Genomic DNA, 27,522 nt, shown 5'->3' on the forward strand with positions numbered 1-27,522 from the left:
GTAGACTTGATGGGCTGAGTGGCCTAATTCGGCTCCTAACACTTATGAAAGCTCAGTATTGACCAACACTGATTCAGTTTGCAGTTTTGTACAGCATTCTCCAGGTCAGCTCATTGGCTGGCAGCATCATTTAGGAACTAACATTTCTCTTGATATTGGTTGATTTTCCACTTAAGTTAAAAAAAACTGACGGGCAAAGATGGGTTGTGTGTTTATATTTTTAATTTACGTCTGACCCGAACCCAACCTATTTTTGTCTTAATTTCTTTTTAAATTATCCAGACTTTTACTAAAAATCATACTTCCTTGAACAAAGTGAAGATTTCTTACCACCAACGATAACAATGTCCAAGACAAAGCAAATCAAACATTGTGCAAAACCCACAGTGGTAAAAATGTTTTTCTTTCAAGGAGTGATATATAAACATAGCACAAAAAGTAAGGAAATTTGTGTTTGGTAGATTATTTCTTTGTTGTAACAATGCTTCTTGGCAATAAATCTTATACCGTTGGAAAGCCTGTTTATTTCCCTTTTAAATGGTGCCACATTTGTAAGGAACATGCATTTGTGGGATGAGCAGCAGAGCTGAGTATATGGGTTGCGCCCATGAAAAATTTGCCAAATCTTCTCTGCCAATGCCAAACAGCTTATTCTGCTGTTGCTATTGACTCTTGTTTTGAGCTTCTGGTACCCCCAGGTGCTGACAAGAATGGGATGCCATCCCACAACAGTGTGTGACCAGGCTGGTGACCAGCATGAGGAGGAGGTGCCAGGCTGTTATGGCTGTGTATGGTTCTTCCACACGCTACTGTGGCTCCTGTTTATTAAATGAATAAATTGTTAAATTGCCAATATGTCTTGTTTCTTCAGACTTCAATCATCCAATCCACCAAACAACACCGAACAAGAGTCAATGGCAGAATAAGCTGTTTGGCATTGGCAGAGAAGATTTGGCAAATTTTTCATGGGCGCAACCCATATACTCAGCTCTGCTGCTCATCCCACAAATGCATGTTCCTTACAAATGTGGCACCATTTAAAAGGGAAATAAACAGGCTTTCCAACGGTATAAGATTTATTGCCAAGAAGCATTGTTACAACAAAGAAATAATCTACCAAACACAAATTTCCTTACTTTTTGTGCTATGTTTATATATATGTAATAATTTGCAAGGCTAGAACGGAGTTGAAGATGAGAATAGACAATAGGTACAGGAGTAGGCCATTCGGCTCTTCGAGCCAGCACTGCCATTCACTGTGATCATGGCTGATCGTCCACAATCAGTACCCCGTTCCTGCCTTCTCCCCATATCCCTTGGCTCCGCTATCTTTAAGAGCAAAATTTAACTCTCTCTTGAATTGGCCTCTACTCCCTTCTGAGGCAGAGAATTCTACAGATTCACAACTCTCTGGGTGAAAAAGTTTTTCCTCATCTCTGTTCTAATTGGCCACCCCTTATTCTTAAACTGTGGCTCCTGGTTCTGGACTCTCCCAACATCAGGAACATGTTTCCTGCCTCTAGCGTGTCCAATCCCTTAATAATCTTAATCTTATGTTTCAATAAGATTCCCTCTCACCCTTCTAAATTCCAGTGTATATAAGCCCAGTCGCTCCATTCTTTCAACATATGACAGTCCCGCCATCCCAGGAATTAATCTTGTGAACCTACGCTGCACTCCCTCAATAGCAAGAATGTCCTTCCTCAAATTTGGAGAACCAAACTGCACACAATACTCCAGGTGTGGTCTCATCAGGGCCCTGCACAACTGCAGAAGGACCTCTTTGCTCCTATACTCAACCCCTTTTGTTATGAAGACCAACATGCATTAGGTTTCTTCACTGCCTGCTGTACCTGCATGATTACTTTCAGTGACTGATGCACAAGGACACCCAGGTCTTGTGGTACTTTGCCTTTTCCTAACTTGACTCCATGCAGATAATAATCTGCCTTCCTGTTCTTGCCACAAAAGTGGATACCCTCACATTTATCCACATTAAACTGCATCTGCCATGTATCTGTCCACTCACCCAACCTGTCCAAGTCACCCTGCATCCTCTTAGCATCCTCCTCACAGTTCACACTGCCACCCAGCATTGTGTCATCTGCAAATTTGCTAATGTTACTTTTAATCCTTTCATCTAAATTATTAATGTACGTTGTAAATAGCTGCAGTCCCAGCACCAAGCCTTGCGGTACCCTACTAGTCGAGCCTTGCGGTACCCCACGACACCAGCTCATTGCCAGTCGACTAGACAGTGCTGGAGGAACTCAGCGGGCCAAGCAGCATTTCAGGTGAACATGGAGAGGTGACGTTCCGGGTCATTTCCTCAGTCCCTCAGTTTAATTTATTGTCACATGTACCGAGGTACAGTGAAAAGCTAGGTCAATCAGTCTGAAGAAGGGTCCTGACCTGAAATGTTGCCCATCCATGTTCTCAGAATGCTGCCTGACCTTACTCCAGAGCCTTGCCTTCTTTGGTAAACCAGCGCCTGCAGTTTGCTATTTTCACTCTTCTCTCATATCAGCTACTTGTTTTAATGGTTTTGAATACTGGAGTTAAGGCTGCAAATTTTTTTTGTTCTTCAGTTTTTATCTACTTTTGTAAAGTGTAAATTTGCACGCTGCATTCATATGACTAAATATCTTTTCAGTTACCATCCTTGCTTTAATGAAAGGTGCATTTACAATATTTGCTTTCCAAAGTTCACTTTCTCTCTACAGCAGGAACTTTAAAAGTAAGCTCCCGAAAATACAAATTTGTACATAATTTCATCAAAAGAACCTTCACAACTAGACGTTAGAGGGAAAACAAGTTATGGATTTGAGTCAGTTTGAACTTTCCTCATGCAACTTGCAATGCCTTGGAGGCAATATTGTCTTTGTCTTTTAGTTTCTAGATTGAAACAGCAAATTAAGAAACACTTAATCAGAGAAAGAATCCAAAGGCATAAAATCAATAAGCAATAATCAATTAATCAATCGGTCCTGTGAACACTCCCGAGCACCGCTGTACATTTTGAGCAAAATTTTGGAAATCCAACTTTTTTTTCAGTCTTGATTGAATATTTGAAGCAAATTTTGGAGTACCCGCTGTTTCATTTCATCTCAAACAAACCCATTTTAATAAGTTTATGGCAAATCAAGTGATGTAACAGATGAAATGGATGAAGAAAATACCTTCACTAGCAATATTTCTAAATTAGTCTGGCTGTGTTATAGTGTGGAAAGTAAATGATTAAATATCACCCATCTCTAAACTGAATTTCATTTGCCACAGACGGCTGTGGAGGCCAAGCCAGTGGATATTTTTAAGGCAGAGATAGACAAATTCTTGATTAGAATGGGTGTCAAAGGTTAGGGGGAGAGGGCAGGAAAATGGCAAAGATCAGCCAATGGCGGAGTAGACTTGATGGGTCAAATGGCCTAATTCTACTATTCTTCTCTACAATAAACAAATTCCTCAGCCCCCTGGACACTATCTCCCAGTCATTCACAGTCGACAAATGCACCTCTTTCCTTTCATTCTTCCAAAGCAAAATAGACAACATCTACAGCTCCTTAACCACCAACGCACCTGCTCCCCCTCAAACCACCTGCTCCCCCTTATCCTGTCAACCCCTGTCTCAGTTCTCCCCAGTCTCCACCACCGACCTCTCTGACCTCTTCACAGGAATGAAAACTGCCACCTGCTCTCTAGACCCCATCCCCTCCAGCTTTGTCAAGGCCAGCCTTCCTACTCTCTCTCCACTTATCACTGCAACAATAAACTCCTCCCTGTCCACTGGCATCGTCCCGCCATCCCTCAAAATCGCTGCTGTCACCCCTATTCTGAAAAAACCTGGACTCAATCCTGACACCCCAAACAACTTCAGGCCAATCTCCAACATAGCCTTTCTGTCCAAAGTTTTGGAACGCGCTGTAGCTTCTCAACTCAAACATCACCTCTCTACCAATAACCTGTATGAAACATTCCAATCCGGATTCCGCTCCAACCACAGTACTGAAACTGCACTCCTCAAAATCACCAATGACCTCCTCTCCTCTGACGCTGGCAACCTCAACATTCTCATCCTACTCGACCTCAGCGCCGCCTTTGACACCATAAATCACTCCATCCTCCTTACCCAACTTGAAACCACCTTTAACATCACCGGCGCAACCCTATCCTGGATCAAATCATACCTCTCCGACAGGCACCAGTTCATCTCCATTAATAACTGCAAATCCCCCACCGCTCCCGTCCCCCAAGGTTCAGTTCTTGGCCCCCTCCTCTTCATCCTGTACCTGTTCCCCCTTGGTCAATTAATCCGCCGTCATGGTCTCAAGTTCCACTGCTTCGCCAATGATATCCAGCTCCTCATCTCCACCAAGTTCAATCTCCACCACTACGCACGCTACCCTGACAAACTGCATCACTGAAATCTTGGCTTCAATTCAATTTTCTCAAACTCAATTGCGAAAAATCTGAAATCATCATCATTGGACCAAAAACCCTCACCAAATCCACCCACAACTTCACCCTCAATATTGATGGTTTCCCAGTATCCACCTCCCCTCACATCCGGAATCTTGGAATCATCCTTGATCAAACCCTCTCCTTCGACAAACACATCAAGCACATCACCAAGACAGCCTTCTTCCACCTCAAAAACATCGCCCGTCTCTGTCCATCCCTCTCCTCCACAGCTGCTGAAACCCTTATCCACGCCTTCATCACCTCCCGTCTGGACTACTGCAACAGCCTCCTCTATGGTTCACCCTCAAAAATCATCAACAAACTCCAACACATCCAGAACTCCGCTGCCCGTCTACTCACCCACTCCCCGATCCGTGACCATATCACCCCCGTCCTTTACAAGTTCCACTGGTTCCCCATCCCCCAGAGAATCCAGTACAAAATCTTCCTCATGACATACAAAGCCCTCCATAACCTGGCCCCATCCTACCTGACTGACCTCCTCCACAGACACACTCCCACCCGTACCCTCCGCTCTGCTGCTGCCAATCTCCTGTCCCCCGCCATCCGGATCAAACTCAGATCCTGGGGGGACAGGGCTTTCTCCATCGCTGCTCCCTCCCTCTGGAACTCACTACCCCAAACCGTCAAAGACTCCTCCTCACTCACCACATTCAAAACATCACTGAAGTCTCATCTGTTCAGCACTGCCTTCAATCAGTGACCGTTACCTCACCTTCTTTTTCCTTTTCTCTTCGTTTACTCATTTATCTATTTATTTTCTTTTATGTTTTAGTAAACCTTGTTAAGCGTCTTTGAGTGTTAGAAAAGCGCTATATAAATGTAATGCATTATTATTATTATTATAACTTATGAACTTGTGAATTCTCATATCTCTTAGGTGGGGGGTTTTAATTAACATTAGGTTTCAGGTGGGCAAGCTTCAAAGATGACAAACTTCCCAATCTCTATATCGCCCTCCGTGGGGCAGTGTTGGTTCTCACCAGCTGCCTGCTTAAAATGGGCATCTGCTGATCAACTCAGTGGCAACCCAATGGCCACATTCCAGCACTTGACAGGTAGAGGGCGCTATTGTCATCTCGGTCATCTTGGCAAAATCCTGGGCAGCGGAGCCTCGCGTGTCTTGGCTGGCAAGGATTTGAGTCGATCCATCTTGGGAGATGATTTTTATTGCTGGTAAGTAATTTTCCTCCAGCCACCCTAAATGTTTAGGCCCAGAATAAGCACTATGATCTATAAAGAATTTTGTACAAAAATATGATTATATTTCCAAGACAGAAGTTGGGAAACTATTGAAGAAACATTGTTTCTTAATGAAAACATCCTTATCATTGCTTGGTAAATGACTACACATTGGTGCTGTTGGGTCTCAGTACAAACTCCTTGTGGGTAAACTGGCTAGCCCTACCATGCTACTGGCTAGCCCTACCAGGTTCAACACCAATAATAGACAGCAATAACTGTGCCCAATTACTGTGATAGTACATGAATTTGATCATCCAATATTGAATTAAGACTAATTAGAGGCAGTTGTGGGTAGGACTATAGCTTTAAAGTCATGGAGTAACTCAGTGGGTCAGGCAGCATCTCTGGAGAAAATAGGTGATGTTTTGGGTCGGGACCCTTCAAAAACCGTCACCTATCCATTTTCTCCAGAGATGCTGTCTGACCCGCTAAGTTACTCCAGCAATTTATGTCAATCTTCGGTATCAACCAGCATCTGCAGTTCCTTCTTATTACTATTATAGCCTTGTTAATTTAAGTCCAGATTTCCCCTTTCTCCTTTCCTCTATTTTGACCATTTTCCACAATGCAGGAACCAAACCAAAAAAGTGATTTGTTATGCTGCACCTATTTGGTATGTCACACAATGATGAGTAAGCCTCATTAATCATGTGTTACTGGTCTCAGACGAGCCGCTGCAGGTAAAGTTAGGAAGGAATTCAACTTGCATTTTGTGGCATTAGTCTGCTGTTGCTGCCTCATTCCACATTCTTAATATTTTGTAAAAAGTAATTGCAGGAATAATCCCTGTCCTTCCATACAGATACTGTGTTGATTTCCGCTGTAACACCAAAGTTCTGTTTCCCTCTGTTAACTCATCTTGTATCTTGCATTGTCTAAAGGCCTCAAGGTTTGGAAACTGCAGCTATAAATGCTATCAAAACAGTTCCTAAAATGGACGAGGTGCTGTGACCAAACTGGTGCTAGTACTCTTTCCTAAGGCAATAAAATTAACATTGTGTAGTTGGCACTTGTTACACCGTAGATGGAAGATGGTAAACGCTTTGGAGCAAAATGGAGGGCCGTGGCTTAAGTGACATTGGGAAAATGGCCTTGGAAGAGATATGGTGACATTCAGTTCGAAGAAGGGTATCGACCCGAAACGTCATCCATTCCTTCTCTCCTGCCTGTCCCGCTGAGTTACTCCAGCTTTTTGTGTCTACCCACTGTTGTACTTCGTGGTCCGGTATCTGTTGTACTTTTGCAATATCACAACACCCACTATCTCGCCATGTTCTTAACATATTTCTCTGCCTGTTTTCCTGGCTTTTCCCTTTCTCCATCTCTTTGCAATTTACATCACAAAATCTGTCCAAATTAGAACAAGAACTGTTTTCTGCAAACCGGACCCAATCAGTGCATGAACTATTGGAGAGGGGGAAATGGACAACTTCAGCGAACAGATTTTGCAGGACAAGGGTTGGTACTAATGTGTTTCTTTAACCTGAACATCCCATTTACTTGGTGACTTTGAGTATGTTTTTTTAAACAAGTATCAAGCAAATGTTAGATTTTTAAAACTTTTTAACACCAATTTTCAATTAATTGCTATCATCAACTGGAAAATGTTAGGACTTGAACTGTGCCGTGCTGTTCAGTTGCGAACTTGGCAACCTTAACCTGAACGAACCAAGCGTCGATGTATTTAAAATTTCCCAACCTCAGCTTTAGCCTAGATCTGTGAGGAATGCTTTTACGGGTAGCCCTACCCTCTGTAGTTTTATACTAGTCGTCTTGTTGAACAAACCAATGTGTAGGGAATGAAATCTTTTTTTTTTTAATTGAACATTGGAATTGGAAGGGACGTTTTGCTTTTCCTTGTAGAGCTTTTTAAAATTGGGTTTCAATTGGAATGGCATTCACGGTAATCCCCTGTGATCCAGTAGCAGATCTGTGCGTACTTGAGTGGTGTGATGCGGACTGCCACGTTATAATCCCGCTGGACCCCATTGAGGTCGACCCACTGGTGTCCCGAAAATATGCCGACGATTTTCCTTTCCCAGCGGTGTTTCTCGGGCAGCCACAGCTTGGCGTACACGCCGGAGCCGCTGGAACCGGGCTGGGCATCGCAGTGTTGGTAAATGAGATGGGGTGTCTCGTTGATGATGGGGCAAAACCGATACACCAGTTGGCCCGGCCGGTCACTGTCAAATCCAGAGAAGTGGATCCTGTTGCCAGCCACATGGGCTGGAGATGGCATGATTGTCAGCTCCATGTAAGCCTTACCATGAGGCCTCTTCAGCTCCAGCAGGGCATAGTCATAGTCCATACTGAGTTCATTCTGGGACCGTATCCAGCCCCTCGGGACCTGCGTGCGCTTGACCCGAGACCACCTGATCAGGAGTTTTGTTGGAGGCCTCGAACTTGTGGGCAGCTGGGCTTTGGGGTTCTCTGTTAAAAACCCAACCTTCAGCTTTCTGGCTCCTTTGACGTAGTCTCTGCCGTCGTGGATGCAGTGGGCGGCGGTCAGCACGTGCCTGTCCGACACCAGGATGCCCGTGCACCCGGTGGAGATCTTCACCGTGGTGGAAAAGGGAAAGTTGAGCGGGAAGTCCTTCCCGCGGATGTCGAACCTGCCGTCCACACCGAAGATCTGCCTCTTGCGCCTCGCCCTGCGCCGCGGGTTGGGGGCCAGCCAGAGGCGAGGGTCGGAGTCCAGGCCGGAGATGTCCACTCGGGTGAGGGTCCGGGTGCCGTTGAGGTAAACGGTTTCGTACGCCAGATCTTCCTTCAAGTCCTCCAAGGTCGGGTGCGCCTCTCGCCACATGCACTCCCCGTCGCAGTGTGTGACCAGCTCCGGCCCGCCTTTGGCAGAGAACCGCGGCTTGGCCAGCTCCACTGTGTCTTGTGGGCGGAACACTGGCACCTTCTGCCCACCCCAGCTTGTGTCTGGGCGGGTTCCCCATGCCCGGGTTGGCTGGTTGGCAAAACACACAATAGCCAGCAGCGTCTGCAATCGGCGGCCCATCGTGAAGAAACCCGGTGCCCTGTTCAAACACAAGAAAACATCAGACTTTTCGTCAATACACTACCTGAAAATGAAATGATGAAGTGGAACAATTCTCTGCCACAGAGAAGGTCAATTCACTGGATGTTTATTTAGAGTTAGATTTAGCTATATAAGCAAATAACTGCAGATGCTGGTACAAGCCATGGGAACTACTTGAAGGGAATTATCTGAGGTCAAAAACTCCAAAATGCTGGAGTAACTCAGCAGGTCAGGCAGCATCTCGGGAGAGAAGGAATGGGTGACGTTTCGGGTCGAGACCCTTCCTCAGACTGATTTAGATTTAGCTCTCAGGGCTAACGGAATCAAGGGATATGGGGGGAAAAGCAGCATTTCGTGTCTATCTTTGGTTTAAACCAGCATCTGCAGTTCCTTCTTACACAATGAAATACTTTCCTGTTATGAAGCCTAGTTATTTTTGGCTGCAGCAAAATTGTCAGAATACACTTGGTTTCCAAAGGTCTCCCAAAATAACCTTTGGATCCGTTAGTAAACTAATGCATAGGAAGGAACTGCAGATGCTGGTTTAAACCAAAGATAGACACGAAATGCTGGAGTAACTCAGCGGGACAGGCTGCATCTCTGGAGAGAATGAATGGGTGGCGTTTCGGGTCAAGACCCTTCTTCAGTCTGATGAAGGGTTTCGACCTGAAACGTCACCCCATTCCTTCTCTCCAGTAAGCTAATGTGTTTCTCTTTTTGTTCCCTGTAAAGTCTTTGCTTTCCAGTAGATGGGAGTAGAGTTCTGGGAGAGAAGGTGGCAGCCACACTGCAAAGACAACTCGATACCAAATACAATGTCTGAAGAAGGGTCTCGACCTGAAACGTCACCCATTCCTTCTCTCCACAGATGCTGCCTGTCCCGCTGAGTTACTCCAGCTTTTTGTGTCTATCTTCAGTTTAAACCAGCATCTGCAGTTCCTTCTTACACAATGAAATACTTTCCTGTTATGAAGCCTAATTATTTTTGGCTGCAGCCACTTGGCTGTTGCTTTTAAGAGATTAGAGATTAGAGATTAGATAAATTAAATATTTTGTACAATCAGACCAAGCAAGCATTCTTTGGAACTAATGGAGCCAATGAGGGGTGTTTAAACATTTATTTTGCTCATCACCCCCGTGTGTTAAATCGCAACCCATAGCCAAAATAGTGGCAAATGCAGGCAGTCTTAGTGCAGGAATGTATATATATTTAAAAAACAAATCATGAAATAGCTGTGAGGTATTTACCAGTGTCTTCATTGGCTGTGGTGCGATTGCATGCGTCTTAATGCACCAAGAGAATAGTGTGCCTGCTTCTCTCCTTATTTTGAGAATGCAAATCTGTCTTTAAGAACAGAGTCTGTCCAACCTCTCCTTGTGGCTGAAACCTTCTAATCCAGGCAACATTCTGGTAAACCCTCCTTTACACCCTATCCAATGCCTCCACATCTTTCCTGGAATGGGGTGACCAGAACTCTATGCAATACTCCAAATGCGGCATTTTGAAGTCTTTTGATGCAATATTGAATGAAATGTAGGTTTACAAGCCTCCTTCAGTTTATGCCACCATTCTACAAGATCGTAGCTGATGCTGTCGACCTCGACACCACCACCCTGCCCTCTCCACATATCCATTGGATGTAGAACAGTGCAGCACAGGAATGGGCCCTTCAGCCCACAAAGACTGTGCCGAACATGATGCCGTTAAACTGATCCCATATGTCTGTATATTATTCATACCCCTCTATTCCCTGCACTTCCATGTGCCTATCCAGAAGCCTTTTAACGCCATTATCATATCTGCCTCCACTACCACCCTGTTAACACTTTCCAGCCCCCCACCCCCCCCCCCCCCCCCCACCCTCCCCAAATCTCCATTAAACTTTCTCCCTCTCACTTTATAACTATACCATCTAATGTTGGACATTTCCACCCTGGGAAATGGTTCTGACTCATTACCCTATCTATGCCTCTCATAATTTTATGTACATCTGTCAAGTCTCCACTTAACCTCTGATGTTCCAGAGAAAACAATCCAAGTCTATCCAACCTCTCCCAATAGCTGAAACCCACTAATCTGGGCAACATTCTGGTAAACCACCTCTGCATCCTTTCCAATGGCTCCACATCCCTTCAGTAATGGGGTGACCAGAACTGCCGCAATACTCCAAATGTGGCTTAACCAAATCCAAAAGAGCTGCATCATGACTTCCTGACTTTTATATTCAATGCCCCTTGCATTCCATGTGCCTTCTTAATCACCCTATCTCGTGGTGCTGCCACCTTCAGTGAGCTACAAACTTGGACTTCAAGATCCCACTGCGCATCAACGCTGTTAAGGGTCTTGCCATTAACTCTATACTCTCTCCTTACATTCAACCTTCCAAAGTGTAACACCTCACACTTGCTCGGGTTAAACTCCATCTGCCATTTCTCCGCCCATTTCTGCAGCTGGTCTATATCCCTCTGTATCTTCTGACAGCATTCCTCATTGCCTTGTAAGTCTTCCAATTTTGGTGTCATCAGTAAATTTACTCACCGACCCATCTACATTTATAACCAGGTTATATATAGTGAAGGAAAAAAACAGCAGATGCTGGTCTAAACATCAGTCTGAAGAAGGGTTTCGACCCGAAACGTCACCCCTCTCCCAAGATGCTGCCTGACCCGCTGAGTTACTCCAGCATTTTGTGTCATAGTGAAATCCAGTGAAGAGTTCTGTGATGAAAAACAGCAAGTGAGTGAATGAAAAATAGTTTTTGTTGAGTTGTTAATTATAATTATTTGCTGGTACTCGTTACTTTAAAGGGAAGAAGTGCAGTATATGCAAGTGTATATATTTATAAGAACTATATCACATGATATGACATTTGGTACATTGTTGTAGCAGATATCGTGGTAACTCGAAAATCTACTGCCTTACTCTTGATAATTTAACTTGTTATTTGCCTTTGCAAGCAACTTTCTAAAGAGTCAATAGATACCACACTTGTACTCTCCTTTGCAGTTTAAAAGTAGTTTATAGCTCCAATTTTTTTACAAGAATTAATTGAAGACATCCTGAAAATGGCTCGCATTTGGTGAAAGGTGTATCTGCCCCTTGCCACATTCCCAATCCCTGCATTAAGAAGGCTCTTTGCTCTTTGGAAGCATGTCTTGGAACAACATGGACTACTGTCTCAGAGGAAGAAGGCACAGTTGCTGAGCAACTTGAAGAATAAATAACATGTTCGTGACTGGGTCTTTGGCTACTGTTAACTGCTGGAAGGTGGACATTCGAATTGGATTACTGATCTGCTGCTCGGTCCTGTAGTGTTAACAATGAACAGACCACTGATATGCTGACTGGGAGTCTGAAAAAGGGTCTCAACCCAAAATATCACCCATTCCTTCTCGCCAGAGATGCTGCCTGTCCCGCTGAATTACTCCAGCATTTTGTACCTCTCTTCTTGTCTGGAATATGGGTGTTTTCCAACAAAGGCTGGATTAAGTGGGTTTATAAAAAATTGTAAATAGCCTTTTAAGAAATAGTTTGTAATTTGTAAATAAAGCATTTTCAGCCCTCATGTAAACAGAAAGGAGTGGTGTTGCAGTCTGTCATGATTTGAGAGTGGTGTTATTGCTATCTGTTCCAGTTGAGACAGTGGTGCAGCTGAGGGGCAGCACAGTGGCACAGTTGCTGCCTTACAGCGCCAGAGACCCGGGTTCGATCCTGACCATGGATGCTGTCTGTATGAAGTTTGGATGTTCTCCCTGTGACCGTGTGGGTTTTCTCTGGGTGCTCCAGTTTCCGCCACACTCAAAAGACATGCAGGTTTGTAGATAGACACAAAAAGTATGAGTAACTCAACGGGACAGGCAGCATCTCTGGAGCGAAGGAATGGGTGATGTTTCGGGTCATGGCCCTTCTCCAGATCGGTTTGTAGGTTGATTGTAAATTGTTCCTCGTCTGTAGAATAGAACTAGTGTACGGGTGATCGCTGGACGGCGTGAACTCAGTGGGACAAAGCGCCTGTTTCCATGCTGGAAATTAAACTAAACTAAGTACATATACATGTAGTGTAAGAAAATAACTGCAGATGCTGGTACAAATCGAAGGTATTCACAAAATGCTGGAGTAACTCAGCAGGTCAGGCAGCATCTCGGGAGAGAAGGAATGGGTGATGTTCCGGGTCGAGACCCTTCTTCAGACATATACAATATAATATACAATACAATATGTATATTGTATATACATATATGTATACATATATATACAAGTACATATACAAGTTAGTTGTCAATATCCTGGAAAGACACACTCTAATGAAGACCTGCTGATTATGGAGATCATGTTGTTAGTTCTGGCTGACCACTAGCAAAAATAAGGTTTAACAATTGTGTGGGTGGGCTGGTGCTGGTGGGTGGGCAGTCTTTCTTTGATGCAGCCTAATAGGAAGGAGCATTTCGAATGGGGAACCCTTTGTGATATTGTCTTGTTTTACAATAAAGCTTCAACAGAGGATTTTGCACGAAGCCTCCTGACTAGTTAAATGGAAGTGGAAAAGAAAGAAAACAAGTAAAGCTGATTGACGATGGCACCAAGATGCTGTAACCAACCTTGCTACAGGGCTGTTTAAATATTAATTTGGAAACAACAGCCTTTAATACCCATTTTCTAGGGATGGGTAGATACAAGTGCCAAATTGGCACAAATATGTGGAAAGTTTGCCTGGACAATTGAATAGTGTAATTTTGGTGTAATTAACTGCAAGCTGCTAAACAATTCCATTGGCATTACAAAACCTGATCAAAAAATGACATGGGCAATGATACAGATAGAAATCTCACGTTACAAATTGTCCTCTTATTTTTCCAAAGTTAATTTTTCCATTAGCTTGGCATCACTAATCACACGCAACCAATGAAAGATGTAATTATCTTTAATCATGACTTCAGTGGAGCCACCCTTGCACCACAAGGATGAAGTAACTGTTTCCTATGCCAGCCGGCATGTGTGGACATTTGATACAAATGAAACAAATTAATGCCAGTAGTTTTGAATAGTGGCAAATGCTCTGCTGTGTTCGCTGCTCAAGGAGAACTGGCTTCATATCACTCGTACTTGTTCCACTTGGAACCACCAGGAACTGTCATAGAGTCATGGAAACAGACCCTTTGGCCAAACTCCCCCACGCCGACCAACATGTCCCACCTACACTAGTCCCACCTGTCTGCGTTTGGCCCATATCCCTCTAAAGCCGTCCTATCCATGTACCTGTCTAAATGTTTCTTAAACGTTGCAATCATACCTGCCTCAACTTCCTTCTCCGGCAGCTCAGTCCATAAATTAATAGATACGACACCCTTCAGACTAGAATTGGACCCATGTCAGAGTGATAAAATGTCATTTGTTTTGTTGACTTGAGTTTCTTCAACGTGTGGGAAAAAATCCCTTTCTGCTTTCCATCCTTTAATTTTCACACGGCGTTTGATCTTGCCATATGTTTTGCAATCTGTGTTGTTGAGAGGCTGTGTTTTAGCTGGGGAATGCACACAATGCACTAGAGATGAGTTGCTAGTTCTCTTCTCTGCATGGTTTTTTTGTGGCCGATTGAGGAACTCTGCCTGGCAAAATGTCAGCACAATGGAATGAAGGATAAGTTGCCATGGTTGTGCTCTCCTTCCTTTGAAAAAGTTATTAAATCTAGTTAATCTAAAATGTGCAAGTGGGCTGTTGCCCGTTAATTATTTCAGTAAGCAAAACAAGGCAGGAAGGATTAAAGAATGATGCTTTTAGTGGGAGACATCAATGTTATTGTAATAAATGTTTAGAATATTGCATAGTTGCAAAGTTAGAGCCTTACCATAGACCAGAACCAAATCAATCATTTACTTTGACAGAGTAATTATGGGATATTTTTCTTTGGTTGTTTTGCAATGAGAAAGAAATGAGTATTTTATAATAGGAAAGTTTTAGAATTTGATGAAAATGTAGCATGGAACTGAGGGGAGACCTGACAGAAGTATATAAAATGATGAGAGGCATAGATTGGGTAGACAGTCAGAACTTTTTTTCCCAGGGTGAAAATGTCAAAGAGTAGGGGGCACTGCTTTATGTTGCAAGGGACAAAGTTTAAGGGAGATGTGTGGGGCAAGTTTTTTTACACAGAGGGTGGTGGGTGCCTGGAACATGCTGCCAGGGCTGGTGGTGGAAGCAGATATGATAGTGGCATTTAAGAGTCTTTTAGATGGGCACGGATATGCAGGGTATGGAGGGATATGGATCATGTGCAGGCCATTGAGATTAGTTTAGCTTGGCATCATGTTTGCCACAAACTTTGTGGGCCGAAGGGCCTGTTCCTGTGCTGTATTCTATGTTCTATGAACTGTGACAAGGTGGTAAGTTGAATAATGCTGGATCAGCAGCAACGGTTACTCAGCAAGTTGATGACCGTAGATTGTATTTATTTCACAATTGTTTTCATTTTTAGCTTTTAGTTTAGATCTACAGCATGGAAGCAGGCCCTCCAGCCCAATGAGTCCACACCCTTCAGCCCACTGAGTCCATCGATCATCCTTTCACACTAGTTCCACTTTCTCATCCACTCCCTATATATATTCAGGACAATTTTTACAGAGGCTATTTAACCTACAAACTTGCGTGTCTTTGGGATGAGAGAAGAAACCAGAGTACCTAAAGGAAACCCACGGGGTCAACGTTATGGAAAATTTCCCCGTTGGGGAAACAGCCCCAACACAGATCAAGCAAGTGTCTGAGTTGTACTGGGACCAGTTTGCTGCCTGATCACGATACCATCAGGATTACAACGCTAAGAGATTAGGAGATTCCTGTGATCTTTCCATAAAATGTACATTCCATGATATTGGACATGGTGGGAACAATGTCTGTCATCCATGCGTGTTCTTTTATTGGAGGGACAACACTTTAGCCTATAGCGTTGGTCATCTCAATTTCCTCAAAGTATCAGGGCTTTTCCTTTGAATGAGCGAATTTCCTAACCTTTTAATTACGTGCATTTTAAGCAGTGCCGAAAAGTGCATTTATTTTCATGCTGAAAATAGAAAACTACAAGAAACATGAAGAAAAAAGGTGGAGGAAATAAAATGCTAGGCTTACATAAGGAGCTGTAGTATGGTAAATAACTGGATTGTATTTTTACAACAGGCCATCGCAGGATTCCTGGGCTATGCAGCTTCACAACTTTAATTAGTACAGGTGTCAGGGGTTATGGGGAGAAGACAGGAGAATGGGATGGAGAGAGAAAGATAGATCAGCCATGATTGACTGGCGGAATAGACTTGATGGGCCGAATGGCCTGATTCTGTTCCTATCGCATGGAATTTACGATTCTATATTGTAATTGAATGTGTGATTTTCTTTCCATAATTATGTCCACTACTGCAGAGTTGCCCTCAATAGTGACAAAGTTATATATATTCTACTTTTAGTTAATTGAGCAAACTTTGCTATCCTACCTATTGGATTGCAATTATATTGGAAAACAATATACAAATTCTCCGAAGATACTCACAATTAGGAAATGAATTTGAATGAACTTTTGCCGCTGGTACAGTGGTGCAGCATCGTTGCCTTACATTGCCTGGGACCCAGGTTCGATCCTGACTATGGGTGCTATCTATATGGAGTCTGTACGTTCTCCCTGTGACAGGATGGATTTACTCTGGGTGCTCTGGTTTCCTCCCACACTACAAAGACGTACAGGTTTGTAGGTTAATTGGCCTCGGTAAAATTGTAAATTGTCCCTACTGGGTAGGATAGTGCTAGCTTATGGGGATTGCTGGTCAGCGTGGAATCGGTGAGCCAATGGGGTTGTTTCTGTGCTGTACCTCATGTCTAAAATAAAGTATTTTGCGAAATTGGGCCTTTGAAGATTATTTTTAGCTGCTTTACTGGAGGCATAGTTGAGGGAATTTTATTCTGCATCTATTTCATTGAATTTCCGACCCTGGGCCTGGATGATGTGGCAGCTAGCAGCTAATTTACGATGACTTGATCCAGCTGTGATTAATGCAGATACTGTATGTTTGGATTTTTTTACCTCGGGAGGTGATAAATGATTCGCTGTTGAGTATATTTAAGACAGAGATCAATAAATCTTTGAGCTTCGGGGAAATCAAAGAATTTGAGGATCGGGTTAGAAAGTGGAGCTGAAATAGATCAGAGTTGATACTATAAAATGAAGTATGCTTTACGATAAATGAGTTTATAAAACTTGCCTTCAAATGTGCAATGGAGCTGTTGTGAACCATCTGGTGACACGGGCTGATTTTGCAGTTCCTTTGGTGCTTTATGAACTAAACATTGCCAGCTGGGAGAATTGGAACTCTAGCTTTGTTTTCTGTTTGCGCTTCAGTCTGTTAGCTTGGTGGTGAGGAAGTTCTGGTGTGCCAGTGTTGTCTTTCGTGTGAGATATTAAACAAATGCCACATCTGCAGCGATAATATTCCAAGATACTTTTTCAAGAAGACCAGGGAAAGGTTCCCAGTCATTGCCAAAATATTTCTGATGTACATAGATCCAGAACTGTGACTCTGCACTGTTTATTAAGGGGGGAGAGAGGGGAGGGGGTAGTGAGGCAGGAGTGGTTTGGGCCCAACGGGTCCACTTGGTCTAGTAAATATTAAATTCTTCACTTTTAAGTAACTAACCAATAACTTCCCTCCCCCCTTTTCCTCTTCACTTTCTTCCCTACCTGTTTGTCCACCTATTTCTCCCATTCTCCCGCCGCTCTCTTCCCCTCTACCATTCTCTCATTCCCTTTCTCTGGCTTCACATTTTGTGCCTCTTTCACAGCCTGTTGTCTTCTTTTCAGCTCTGGCATTTGTCTACACATCTACCAAACCAACCTCCTTTACCTGTATCCACCTTTCACTTGCCTGGCTATTTCCCCCCTCCCTCACCCCCCCCCCCCCCACCTCCCTGCCAGCATCCCCCCCCCCTCTTACTGCTATCAGTCTGAAGAAGGGTCCTAATGTCATTCAGAAAAGGATTATTCCAAAGATTCACAATTAGGATTATTTTTTCACACAAAAGGCAGTGAATTATCTCTGATGTACTCAAGGCAGAAACCACAGCACCGAAGACATGTGGGTTTGTAGGTTAATTGGCCTCTATATTGCAACTAGTAGGCAGAAGATGGATGAGAAAGTAGGAAAACATAGAACTAGTGTGAACAGGTGATGGATGGCCGGCAGAGACTTGGTGGGCCAAAGGGCCCATTTCCATGCTGTGTCTCAAAACCAAAGCAAAGACTGAAGGTCTTTAATGTACTGAGCCTGAGGCAGTGCATCTCTCACCTCTGGAGGTTTCTACTCTGATCCTGAATCCATGATTTTTATCATGCCTTCTAATATGATGTTAGTCATATCAACTGGTTGTAATAAGGTGACCCTACTCTGATCCTAAAACCCCTTGTGTGAAAAGTTCCTTTGAAGTTCGCCATAATGTTTCCAAGCTGTTCCTTGGATGAAACCCCAGTATTTATCATCTCAAACTACCTCATCATTTTTCATTTGATCCTTTTACTAGATTAAAAATATTATTTTAACAACACAAGTGTGAAGAGGAGTGCGAGAAGAGCTGTGGGCAGAGTATAAATCAGGAAACTACTCGTGCAAGAATAATGATTTTATAACACTACAAAATATCTTTAATTAAAAAAAAACTGTCAGAACATATGAAATAAAAGCAGGAGAAAGCCATTTGGCCCCTTATGTCTATTCCATCATTCAGACACATCTTTTACCTCAGTGCCACTTACTTACGCTGAATCCATCTGTCTGGTTTTCCTTAACATGTAAAAATGTATTGGTTTCTGCCTATCACTGCTTTTTGTATGAAAAACAATCTTAATTATGAATCTTTGGAATAATCCATCCCAGAAGGTTGTTATATTGTGCATCCAAGAAATACTCTAATTTTGAAAGAGGGGGCATTTGATGATGAAATCTTTGATTGTGAATCTTCTAATTGTCGACCTGAATTTCAGACATTTTCCAGTCCTGCTAAACTGATATAGCTGACTGGCAAGTTTTTTTGTTTCATCAAGGCTATAAGATGTCAATATTACATACGTGCAAACAAAAGGTTTAAAAATATATATTCTTTTCATTCTTTGGTGGGGAAATTATTCTCTGCACGACTTCTATTACCCCTCAGGTTATGCTTGGCATGATGACCAGCTTGGCGGATGCACCATGATAGGTGATTGTTAACAGTGTAATGCCTGAGGTTTTAAATCATTCTGATGAACAGAGGAAGCTTTATTTTTCATGTGACTCATCGTTCACCTGAAAGTACCTGACAGGCTAGCACACATCCAGCATCACCTCTCATTTACAATGTGCAATATCTAACCTAAAGGTATGTTGGGGTGATAGAGATACCCAGTATGCTAGTGAAACTGGATCAGATTACAAAACCATCTTAATGCTTCAAGTTACTACACTTTCATCAAAACTGGGGTAATGGGGTCATTTACTTGGGGTAATTTACATGGGGTAATTTACTTGGTATTAACTCTGCCATTCTCTTCATAAATACTGATTATTTCCAGCATTTATTTTGTTATTTCAGATTTCCATTATCCATTGTAAAGGATAGATAGTCGTTTAGTTAACCATGATTTCATAAGTTCATAAGACATAAGAGCAAAATTCATGTCATTGAATAGGTAATGTGGGCCACAGCTAGTAAGGTATAAGTTCATAAGTTATAGGAGCAGAATTAGACCATTTGGCCCATCTGATCTACTCAACTTTTCAATCATGGCTGATCTATCTTTCCCTCAACCCCATTCTCCTGCCTTCTCACCGTAATCTTTGCCACCCTTACTAATCAAGAACCTGTCAAACTCTGCTTTAAAAATACCTAAATGATTTGGCCTCCACAGCCTTCAGTGGCAATGAATTCCACAGATTCACCACCCTCTGACATCTACATTTCACTCCATTTTTCTCCATCTGACATCCCTTTTGTCTCCTTTTCATCTCTAACCTTTGTCCACTCATCTGCCAATCAAATTCAATCAAACCCCCCTCCCCGTATCTAATCTACCTACCTCAATCAGTCTGAAGAAAGGCCCCAACCCAAAACCTCGCCTGCCCATTCCTTCCACAGATGCTGCCTGACTTGCTGAGTCACTCCAGCTCTTTGTGTTTTACTCAAGACATACAACAATGTAGAGGTGGGAGGGGACTGTGGAGCTGGAATGAGTTACTCACACATGAAACATTTTTGATAAACACAGTTTTGATCACCACTGATATATCAGCAGAGGGAGAAGGGTTGATAGTAATTAAGTTTCCTTGTCTGTGTCCTACCTGAAGTCACGAGGCTTCATGGATCAAATGACAACGTTGATGATGCACAGAGGCACACCTACCCTGACAGTATTCCCAATTGCCCCAACTCCAGTGGGCGCACCCAGCAGGTAGAAGTGGATACACCTGGAGACGGTGATGGAAGAGTCAACCATGCCAGTGTTACAAGTGTAACTGCATTAAACTGCTGTCAACAGTAGGACCGTTCTCCCTAGTTTGATGTCATCTCTAGATTGTAGGGAGAAATAATTTGCAGGGTCCACTGGCAGAAACAAAGAACTGAAGATACTGGTTAATACACAAAAGGACACAGAGTGCTGGAGTAGTTCAGCAGGTCAGGCAGCATCTCTGGAGAACATGGATAGGTGACTCTTCCTGTTCTGACCCTTCTTCAGACTCAAACTGTTACTCTAGCTCGTTGTCCCTTAAATGTGTTTTGTTGTGTCCTGCTTCTATCCAGGTTGAAATTTATAGGGCTGTTGATTCGTTTTACCTATAACATTATAATGGATTGAGGGCCACTTCAGGGGCAATCAAAAAATAATCATACCGGAGTCACACATAGATCAGGCTGGTGAGGGCAGCAGATGTCCTGCCCTTCAGACCAACTTTGACAATCGGATATTTCAGGATAACTTCTCCAGATACCATTCCAGATTGTATAACTGAATAAATATTCTCTTATTTACAATGAAATTTGGACTAGAAGAGTAATTCAAGTTATATAAATTACTAAAGGAGGATACAAAATGCTGGAGTAATTCAGCGAGTCAGGCAGCATCTCTGGAGAAAAAGAATAGGTGATGTTTTGGGTTGGAACCCTTCTTCAGACTGAAGTACTAAGTTATTAGTTCAACAGCATGACCACCATGGTCCAGGAATTTATGTCACTTGACCCCTATAATCATACCAAATGGGGCTATGGCTGGAATGGGAAGTTAGGACAGATCAATGACCAGCTCTGTTAACGATAGTTGCAGATGGAGTCCTGGTTCAAATAGGGTAGTGAGGACTAGAATACTGTGTGAGGGCAACTTTAAAGTAAACCCAATAACTTGAAACATTCATTCTTAAGTATGCTCTACCAGGTACAACTATTGAAAGATACAGCATGGAAACAGGCCCTTCAGCCCACCAAGTCCATGTGGACCATCACGCACTCTGTTCACACCAGTTCTATACTATCCTACATTCACATCCACTCCCTCCACACCAGGGGCAATTTACAGAGAGCAATTAACCTACAAATCTGCGCGTCTTTGGGAAGTGGGAGGAAAACAGAGCACCCAGAGAAAACCCACGCGGTCGCAGGGAGAACATGCAAATTTCACGCAAACAGCATGGAAGGTCGGGGTCAAACCTGGGTCTCTGGTGCTGTGAGGCAGCAGCTCCACCAGATAATGCAATCTTAGATGTAGTAAATAAATCAATCCCATTGGAACATTGACACTGTTTTCTGGTTCTATGCGAAGCTTTGATACCACTTTAGGCATTTATCTATTAACCGCTGTGTTAAGATGAGAATGATGGCGTGGTCACTTACAGTCAATTTGCTATCCAAGTATATTCATAAAGTTCTATCGTATCGTAGAAAGATTTTGACCCAAAATATCAACTAACCATCCCTCTGCCTCCACAGATGCTACCTGACTGATGATCTTACATGATCTTATAGAGGTGTACAAAATCATGGGAGGAATAAATCGGGTAGACGCAAAGAGTCTCTTGCCCAGAGTAGGGGAATCAAGAACCAGATGGCATGGGTTTAAGGTGAGGGGAGAAAGATTTAATAGGAACCCGAGGGGTAACGTTTTCACGCAAAGGGTGATGGGTGTAGAGAACGAGCCACTGGAGGAGGCAATTGAGGCAGGGACTGTCACAACATTTAAGAAACATTTAGACAGGTACATGGATAGGACAGATTTAGAGGGATATGGGCCAAATGAAGGCAGGTAGAACTAGTGTAGGTAAGGCATGTTGACCAGTGTGGGCAAGTTGGGCCGAAGGGCCTGTTTCCACGCTGTATGACTCTATGAGCTGCTGAGTTCCTCCAGCAGTTTGTTTCTTGCTCAAGAGTATTTGTAATATCATTGCCACATTGTTTATATTTGATGCTTAAAGGGCTTCTATCTGTGTTGAAATTACCTGGTAGTTGTGCTGCCAAACCACAGAGGTGCAAGTTTACATTTCAGCCACAGGATCTTGGTGGAGCCAAAGCTCCAGGAGAGGGGAAATAAACTGGAAAGGTTTGTCTGTAGATTACAATTATTCATCTCCAAGCAGCTGTTCAGAGCAGCCATAACAGAGCCGTAGCACTGGTCAGGCACCTGCGTTCCCAGATGCGGTTTGCATGTGACGTTGGGCAACGAGGGACTCGGGAGGAAATAGAGGAAGCAATAGTTGTAAAGTAAAAATTAACAATTGACGTTTCAAAAGCAAAATTCAAAGCACCACCGGATACTGAGTCATACTGTACAGAAATGCTCACTGTCTGCCTTCAGTCTACACTAAATTAGTTTATCTTAGTCAAAAGAGCATTAGCAAAGAACAGGCTGCATTTGGTGTCCCTGGGCTGAGATCAGACTGGAGGTCCAGATCACCTTCAAGTAACTCTGGCTGAATAGTGCATTCTGTGGGTGTTGCATGAGAATTGGAACAGTCTTGACTCCATAAACAAAATAGGGATGTATTGCTGATTCTCTATCAGGCGCTGGTCAGGCTGCATTTGGAATATTGTGGGCAATTTTGGGCACCATATCTGAGGAAGGATGTGCTCGCTCTGGAGAGGGTCCAGAGGAGGTTTACAAGAATGATCCCAGGAATGAGTAGGTTAACATATAATGAGCATTTGACGGCACTGGGCCTATATTCGCTGGAGTTTAGAAGAATGAGGCGGGATCTGATTGAAATGGATAGTGAAAGGCTTAGATAGAGTGGAGAGTGGATGTGGAGAGGATGTTTCCACTAGTGGGAGAGTCTAGGACTGGAGGTCATAGCCTCAGATTAAAGGATGTTCTTTTAAGAAGGAGATGAAGAGGAATTTCTTTAGTCAGAGGGTGGTGAATCTGTGAAATCCTTTGCCACAGTAGGCTGTGGGGGCAAAGCCAGTGGATATATTTAAGGCAGAGATAGATAGATTCTTGATTAGTACGGGTGTCAGAGGTTATCGGGAGAAGGCAGGAGAATGGGGTTAGGAGGGAGAGATAGCTCAGCCATGATTAAATGGCGGAGTAGGCTTGATGGGCCGAATGGCCTAATTCTGCTCCTATCACTTATGATCATTTGCAATGGCTCACTATTCCTTCTTATTTAGACTTGTACACGAAGAATGGAAGTTTGGATATGTAACAAATTGCTGTTTGGCATTTGTGGAATGTACCCAGAACAGTTTCATTTTTTAAGGTGGAGATTGACAGATTTTTGATTAGTATGGCCGTCAGGGGTTATGGGGCGAAGGCAGGAGAATGGGGAGAAAGATAGATTAGCCGTGATTGAATGGCGGAGTAGACATGATGGGCCGAATGGCCTTATTCTGCTCCTAGAACCTATGCAAAACGGTAAATAAAATTGGGAACCGCCCTATCTCACCACTCACCCACTTCACTTCATTGACAAGAAGTGAAAAGAGAAGGTGCATTTGGAGCACATGGATGGTGTGAGCTCGCAGCTGCTGCTATGATGGCTCCACCACACACTGAAATTCTCAGAGCGTTCTGCTAATAAATGGCCCAGAGCGACATGATCCAGGACAGAAACTCTTCCAAACCCCACCATGAGGCAACAACCCTCCTTTCATTTGAAGAGACGGTCTCTTTGTGAAGAAAGGGGCAATAAACTCCTTGCGGGAAAAGTTCACGTTGGCATTCATTCATTTTGGCACAATGATCCCAAACAATCATCCAGAAATATTTACTGAACAGCTTTCTTTAATGAGAAAATTGTTAGTATTTCTATTAGTCATAAACAAATAATAGCACTGTTGGTTACTGATGTGACCTAATCAGATGAGATAAACGGTGTATGAATCATTTTGACTGCGTGCTAAAGCACATTTCAAATTAAACCGAAAAGCTGGGAAATGTAAACTAGCATCATTTCAGTATGTATTCATCATTGCGATTTGTGATGACATTGTGTTAAGAGCACTCCAGTGAAGAAGTTAATTTTTGTGAGTTATTTTATTTGAGATGCTGATGTGCATTTCCTATTTCAGAACTTTTTAAACTGAGACCAGTAGAATGCACCAGGAAAAGAAAAGGAAAGAAAATATTGGCAGTTTTAGAACAGCTTGTAACTTGAGAGGTTTAATACTGCAACTTATGAGTTGTCTAGAATATGTTTTACTCTATTGTTTTATTTCTGTGCAATCCTCACCAATTTTGAAAGATACGACTTTCGTTTCAATAAAACCCGGGTGGAATCAAATCCTGAGCTCATAAGGACCTACTCTGGGAAACATTTGCCAGATTCGTAAGTGAAAATGGCAGGTGAGAGAATGAGGTTTAGAAGCACAAAACCTGCACAGTGGAGAGTAGAGCTATCGGGGCAGGCGCTGCAAGCAAGACAACACTCATAGCAATCACACGTATAATTCAGAGGTTAGATTAAACAGAACAAGTCTCTCTTTCTCATTGTGTGAATTTAGACAGGCCAGGTTGTCTCTTCTCCCATTTTAGTTCGGTTTTTAGTCTAGTTTAGTTTATTGTCACTTATACCGAGGTACAGTGAAAAGCTTTTGTTGCATGCTAACCAGTCAGCGTTAAGACTACACATGATTGTAGAAGATTACAACTGAGTCATCTGTAGTGTACAGATGCATGATAAAGGGAATAACGTTTAGTGCAAGATAAAGTTTAGTAAAGATAGTCCATGGGTCTCCAATGTGCAGATTACAAATGACCCTCCAAATTTGTTCCAACTTCAACTGGGCCACTGTCCAATTCCTAATTGAACAACTTAAATAAAATACAAGTATTATCCTGGTACAATTCTTTTTTTGTGGGGAAGGATTTGACCAGGAGGGATAGGATGGAGATTTTATCCTGGTATTCAATTGTCAACCAGTTTTTGTGTTTAAATATCACTTGATGAAATATGTTTGATCCACTTGATATCACTTTGGAGTCAACAATACAATTGAAAAGATTAATTACTTTTACGTTTGAAATTTGTTTATTCCTGTTTCCATTCCAAACTCTCCTCAATTTTCTAATCTTTATGCAGTTTGGAAACATTTGAAAAACTAGTTTAGCATTTTCCTTGATTTAATCTTACCTTTCCTTCTACATTTGTAATTATTACTGGTGCTTTGCACAATTCTTCTGAGGTCTTCACTTGGGCTTCTCAAGTGGAAAAATGTGTAATATCATCATCATTAAATGTTTCATTTTAGGATAACTCTCTTAATAATTAGGATCAACTAGGAACAAGAAGTGAGGTTTTCTCCCTCAAGTTTTATATTCATCTGAATTATATTGCCTGCTTCTTCGTAAACAGACTTTGATTGTTCTCAGAATTCAGCCGTGTAAAACATTAGCAACAGATGTTACAACCAAGTGACTGTGATCCATATTTTGATTTTTCAATGCATACACTGCATTCAACAGTACAATAAATCAAAATTCCTTACCTCAACCTTAAAGGAAACAGTATCACTAGTCTTTGTTCAACTCCAGTTTGGGTGTCTGAAGATTTAAACTCAAATCAATTTCCATTTCACAATGCAATTGCCTCCTGTCTCTCTGTTGCTTTAAGTTCATATCACTTGCATTGCACACAGCCAGCAAAAGACCTCTGCATCTGGGGTTAAATCAGTCGCACTGTGTTGGATCCCGACTGCTGGAATCTCTCTATTTCTGTGCTCGTGAACTCTAACTATGTTTGAATACTTGTTCCTTGCTGGCTGTGTGGGAGTTTGCATTTTAAATCGCAGTTCCCTGAAATGGGTTTGAAAGGTTTCCCCTATGGTCCTAGTGCCCGATAGCTCTGATCTGAATTATAAATACAGTCTCAACTATAGACTCGTCACTCCTCATTGTTACAGTCATCCATATTTTGTATATTCCATATATTTTGACAGGCAGCTTGTGATTTGTACTGCGTTTAAGGAACTATATCTTTGTGAGTTATTTTATTAATTTTGTCTTGACTTAATTTATGCTGGTGTTTCCATAATTGGATATTCTGCAAATTTAAACATTCAATGTATATGAAAGCATGTTTCAAATATCCTTTACTTAAAGAAAAAACAATTAAAAAAACTTCTGCATCACGTATTTTGGCACTTCAGGTTGACAATAAACTGCCAATTCTGAGGAATTTAAAGCTCTGTAATACTTTTCCAAATAGTCTGAGTTACTTAAGTGCCCTGTAAGATGTGGTAATTAATTTTGGCCTCTAAATTGATGTTCACATTCACCTTAGTGTTGGAAAAATTGATTTGCTGAGCAATTGGTGATAAAATATTTGGCACATTGTAGGACTGGAGATGATGAGATGAGAGTTCTATTTTTTTGATGAACAAAAATAGACTGGCAAATGTAGAAGGGTGGCACGGTGGTGCAGCGGTAGAGTTGCTGCCTTACAGCGCCAGAGATCCTGGTTCGATCCTGACTTCGGATGCTGTCTGTCCGAAGTCTGTACGTTCTCCCCGTGACCACGTGGGTTTTCTCTGGGAGCTCTTGTTTCCTCCCACACTCCAAAGACGTACAGGTTGGTCGGCTAATTGGTTTGGTATTAGTGTAAATTGTCCCTAGTGCGTAGGATAGTACTACTATATGGGTTGGCACGGACTCAGTGGGCTGAAGAGACTGTTTCCACACTGTATTTCTAAACCGAACATAACTAAAAAATAGACTGAAACCTGATCCCAGGACAGATGTCAAGAGAAATTTTGCGCTTTTCATTAGATTTCTATTTTTGCCACAATCTTTCCACTTTTGGCCTTGCTACAGTATAGATGGATGGATCCTTGGCTTGCAAAGTATGGACTACTGATGAATATTCCAGTCTAAGCAGTTACAATGGACTGTGCAGTTATATACATTGACATGGGTCATTTCTTTATTATGTAATCTTTTATTTGCAGTCTTTGTTTCACACAAATAGCATGAAAGTTAATTGAATTGAATTGAATTGAATTTGTCATTCAAAAAAGTTTGAACAAAATGTCGTTACCATAGTCAATAGACAATAGGCAATAGGTGCAGAAGTAGGCCATTCGGCCCTTTGAGCCAGCACCACCATTCAATGTGATCATGGCTGATCATTCTCAATCAGTACCCGTTCCTGCCTTCTCCCCATACCCCCTGACTCCGCTATCCTTAAGAGCTCTCTCTTGAATGCAATAGTCATAATAATAAAAAGCAAACAAAACACACAATTGCATAAATTTCCATCACAGTGACTCTCCTCCAGGCAGCTCC

The 27,522-nt window shown here is 42.5% G+C and overlaps 1 protein-coding gene across 1 annotated transcript; it reads right to left on the bottom strand.

Annotated features, from left to right (window-relative positions):
• Positions 1 to 1,120: 1,120 nt before the first annotated feature.
• On the bottom strand, positions 1,121 to 26,020 carry LOC144600656 (serine protease 23-like). The gene is made up of 2 exons (XM_078412504.1): positions 25,728 to 26,020; positions 1,121 to 8,750 (listed from the first exon to the last, which is right to left on the bottom strand). The coding sequence occupies exon 2, from the start codon at positions 8,729 to 8,731 to the stop codon at positions 7,607 to 7,609; it is 1,125 nt and encodes a 374-aa protein (XP_078268630.1). The 5' UTR covers positions 8,732 to 8,750; positions 25,728 to 26,020; the 3' UTR covers positions 1,121 to 7,606.
• Positions 26,021 to 27,522: the final 1,502 nt, after the last annotated feature.

This window comes from Rhinoraja longicauda, chromosome 15 (assembly GCF_053455715.1).
Source record: "Rhinoraja longicauda isolate Sanriku21f chromosome 15, sRhiLon1.1, whole genome shotgun sequence".
NCBI lineage: Eukaryota > Metazoa > Chordata > Chondrichthyes > Rajiformes > Arhynchobatidae > Rhinoraja > Rhinoraja longicauda.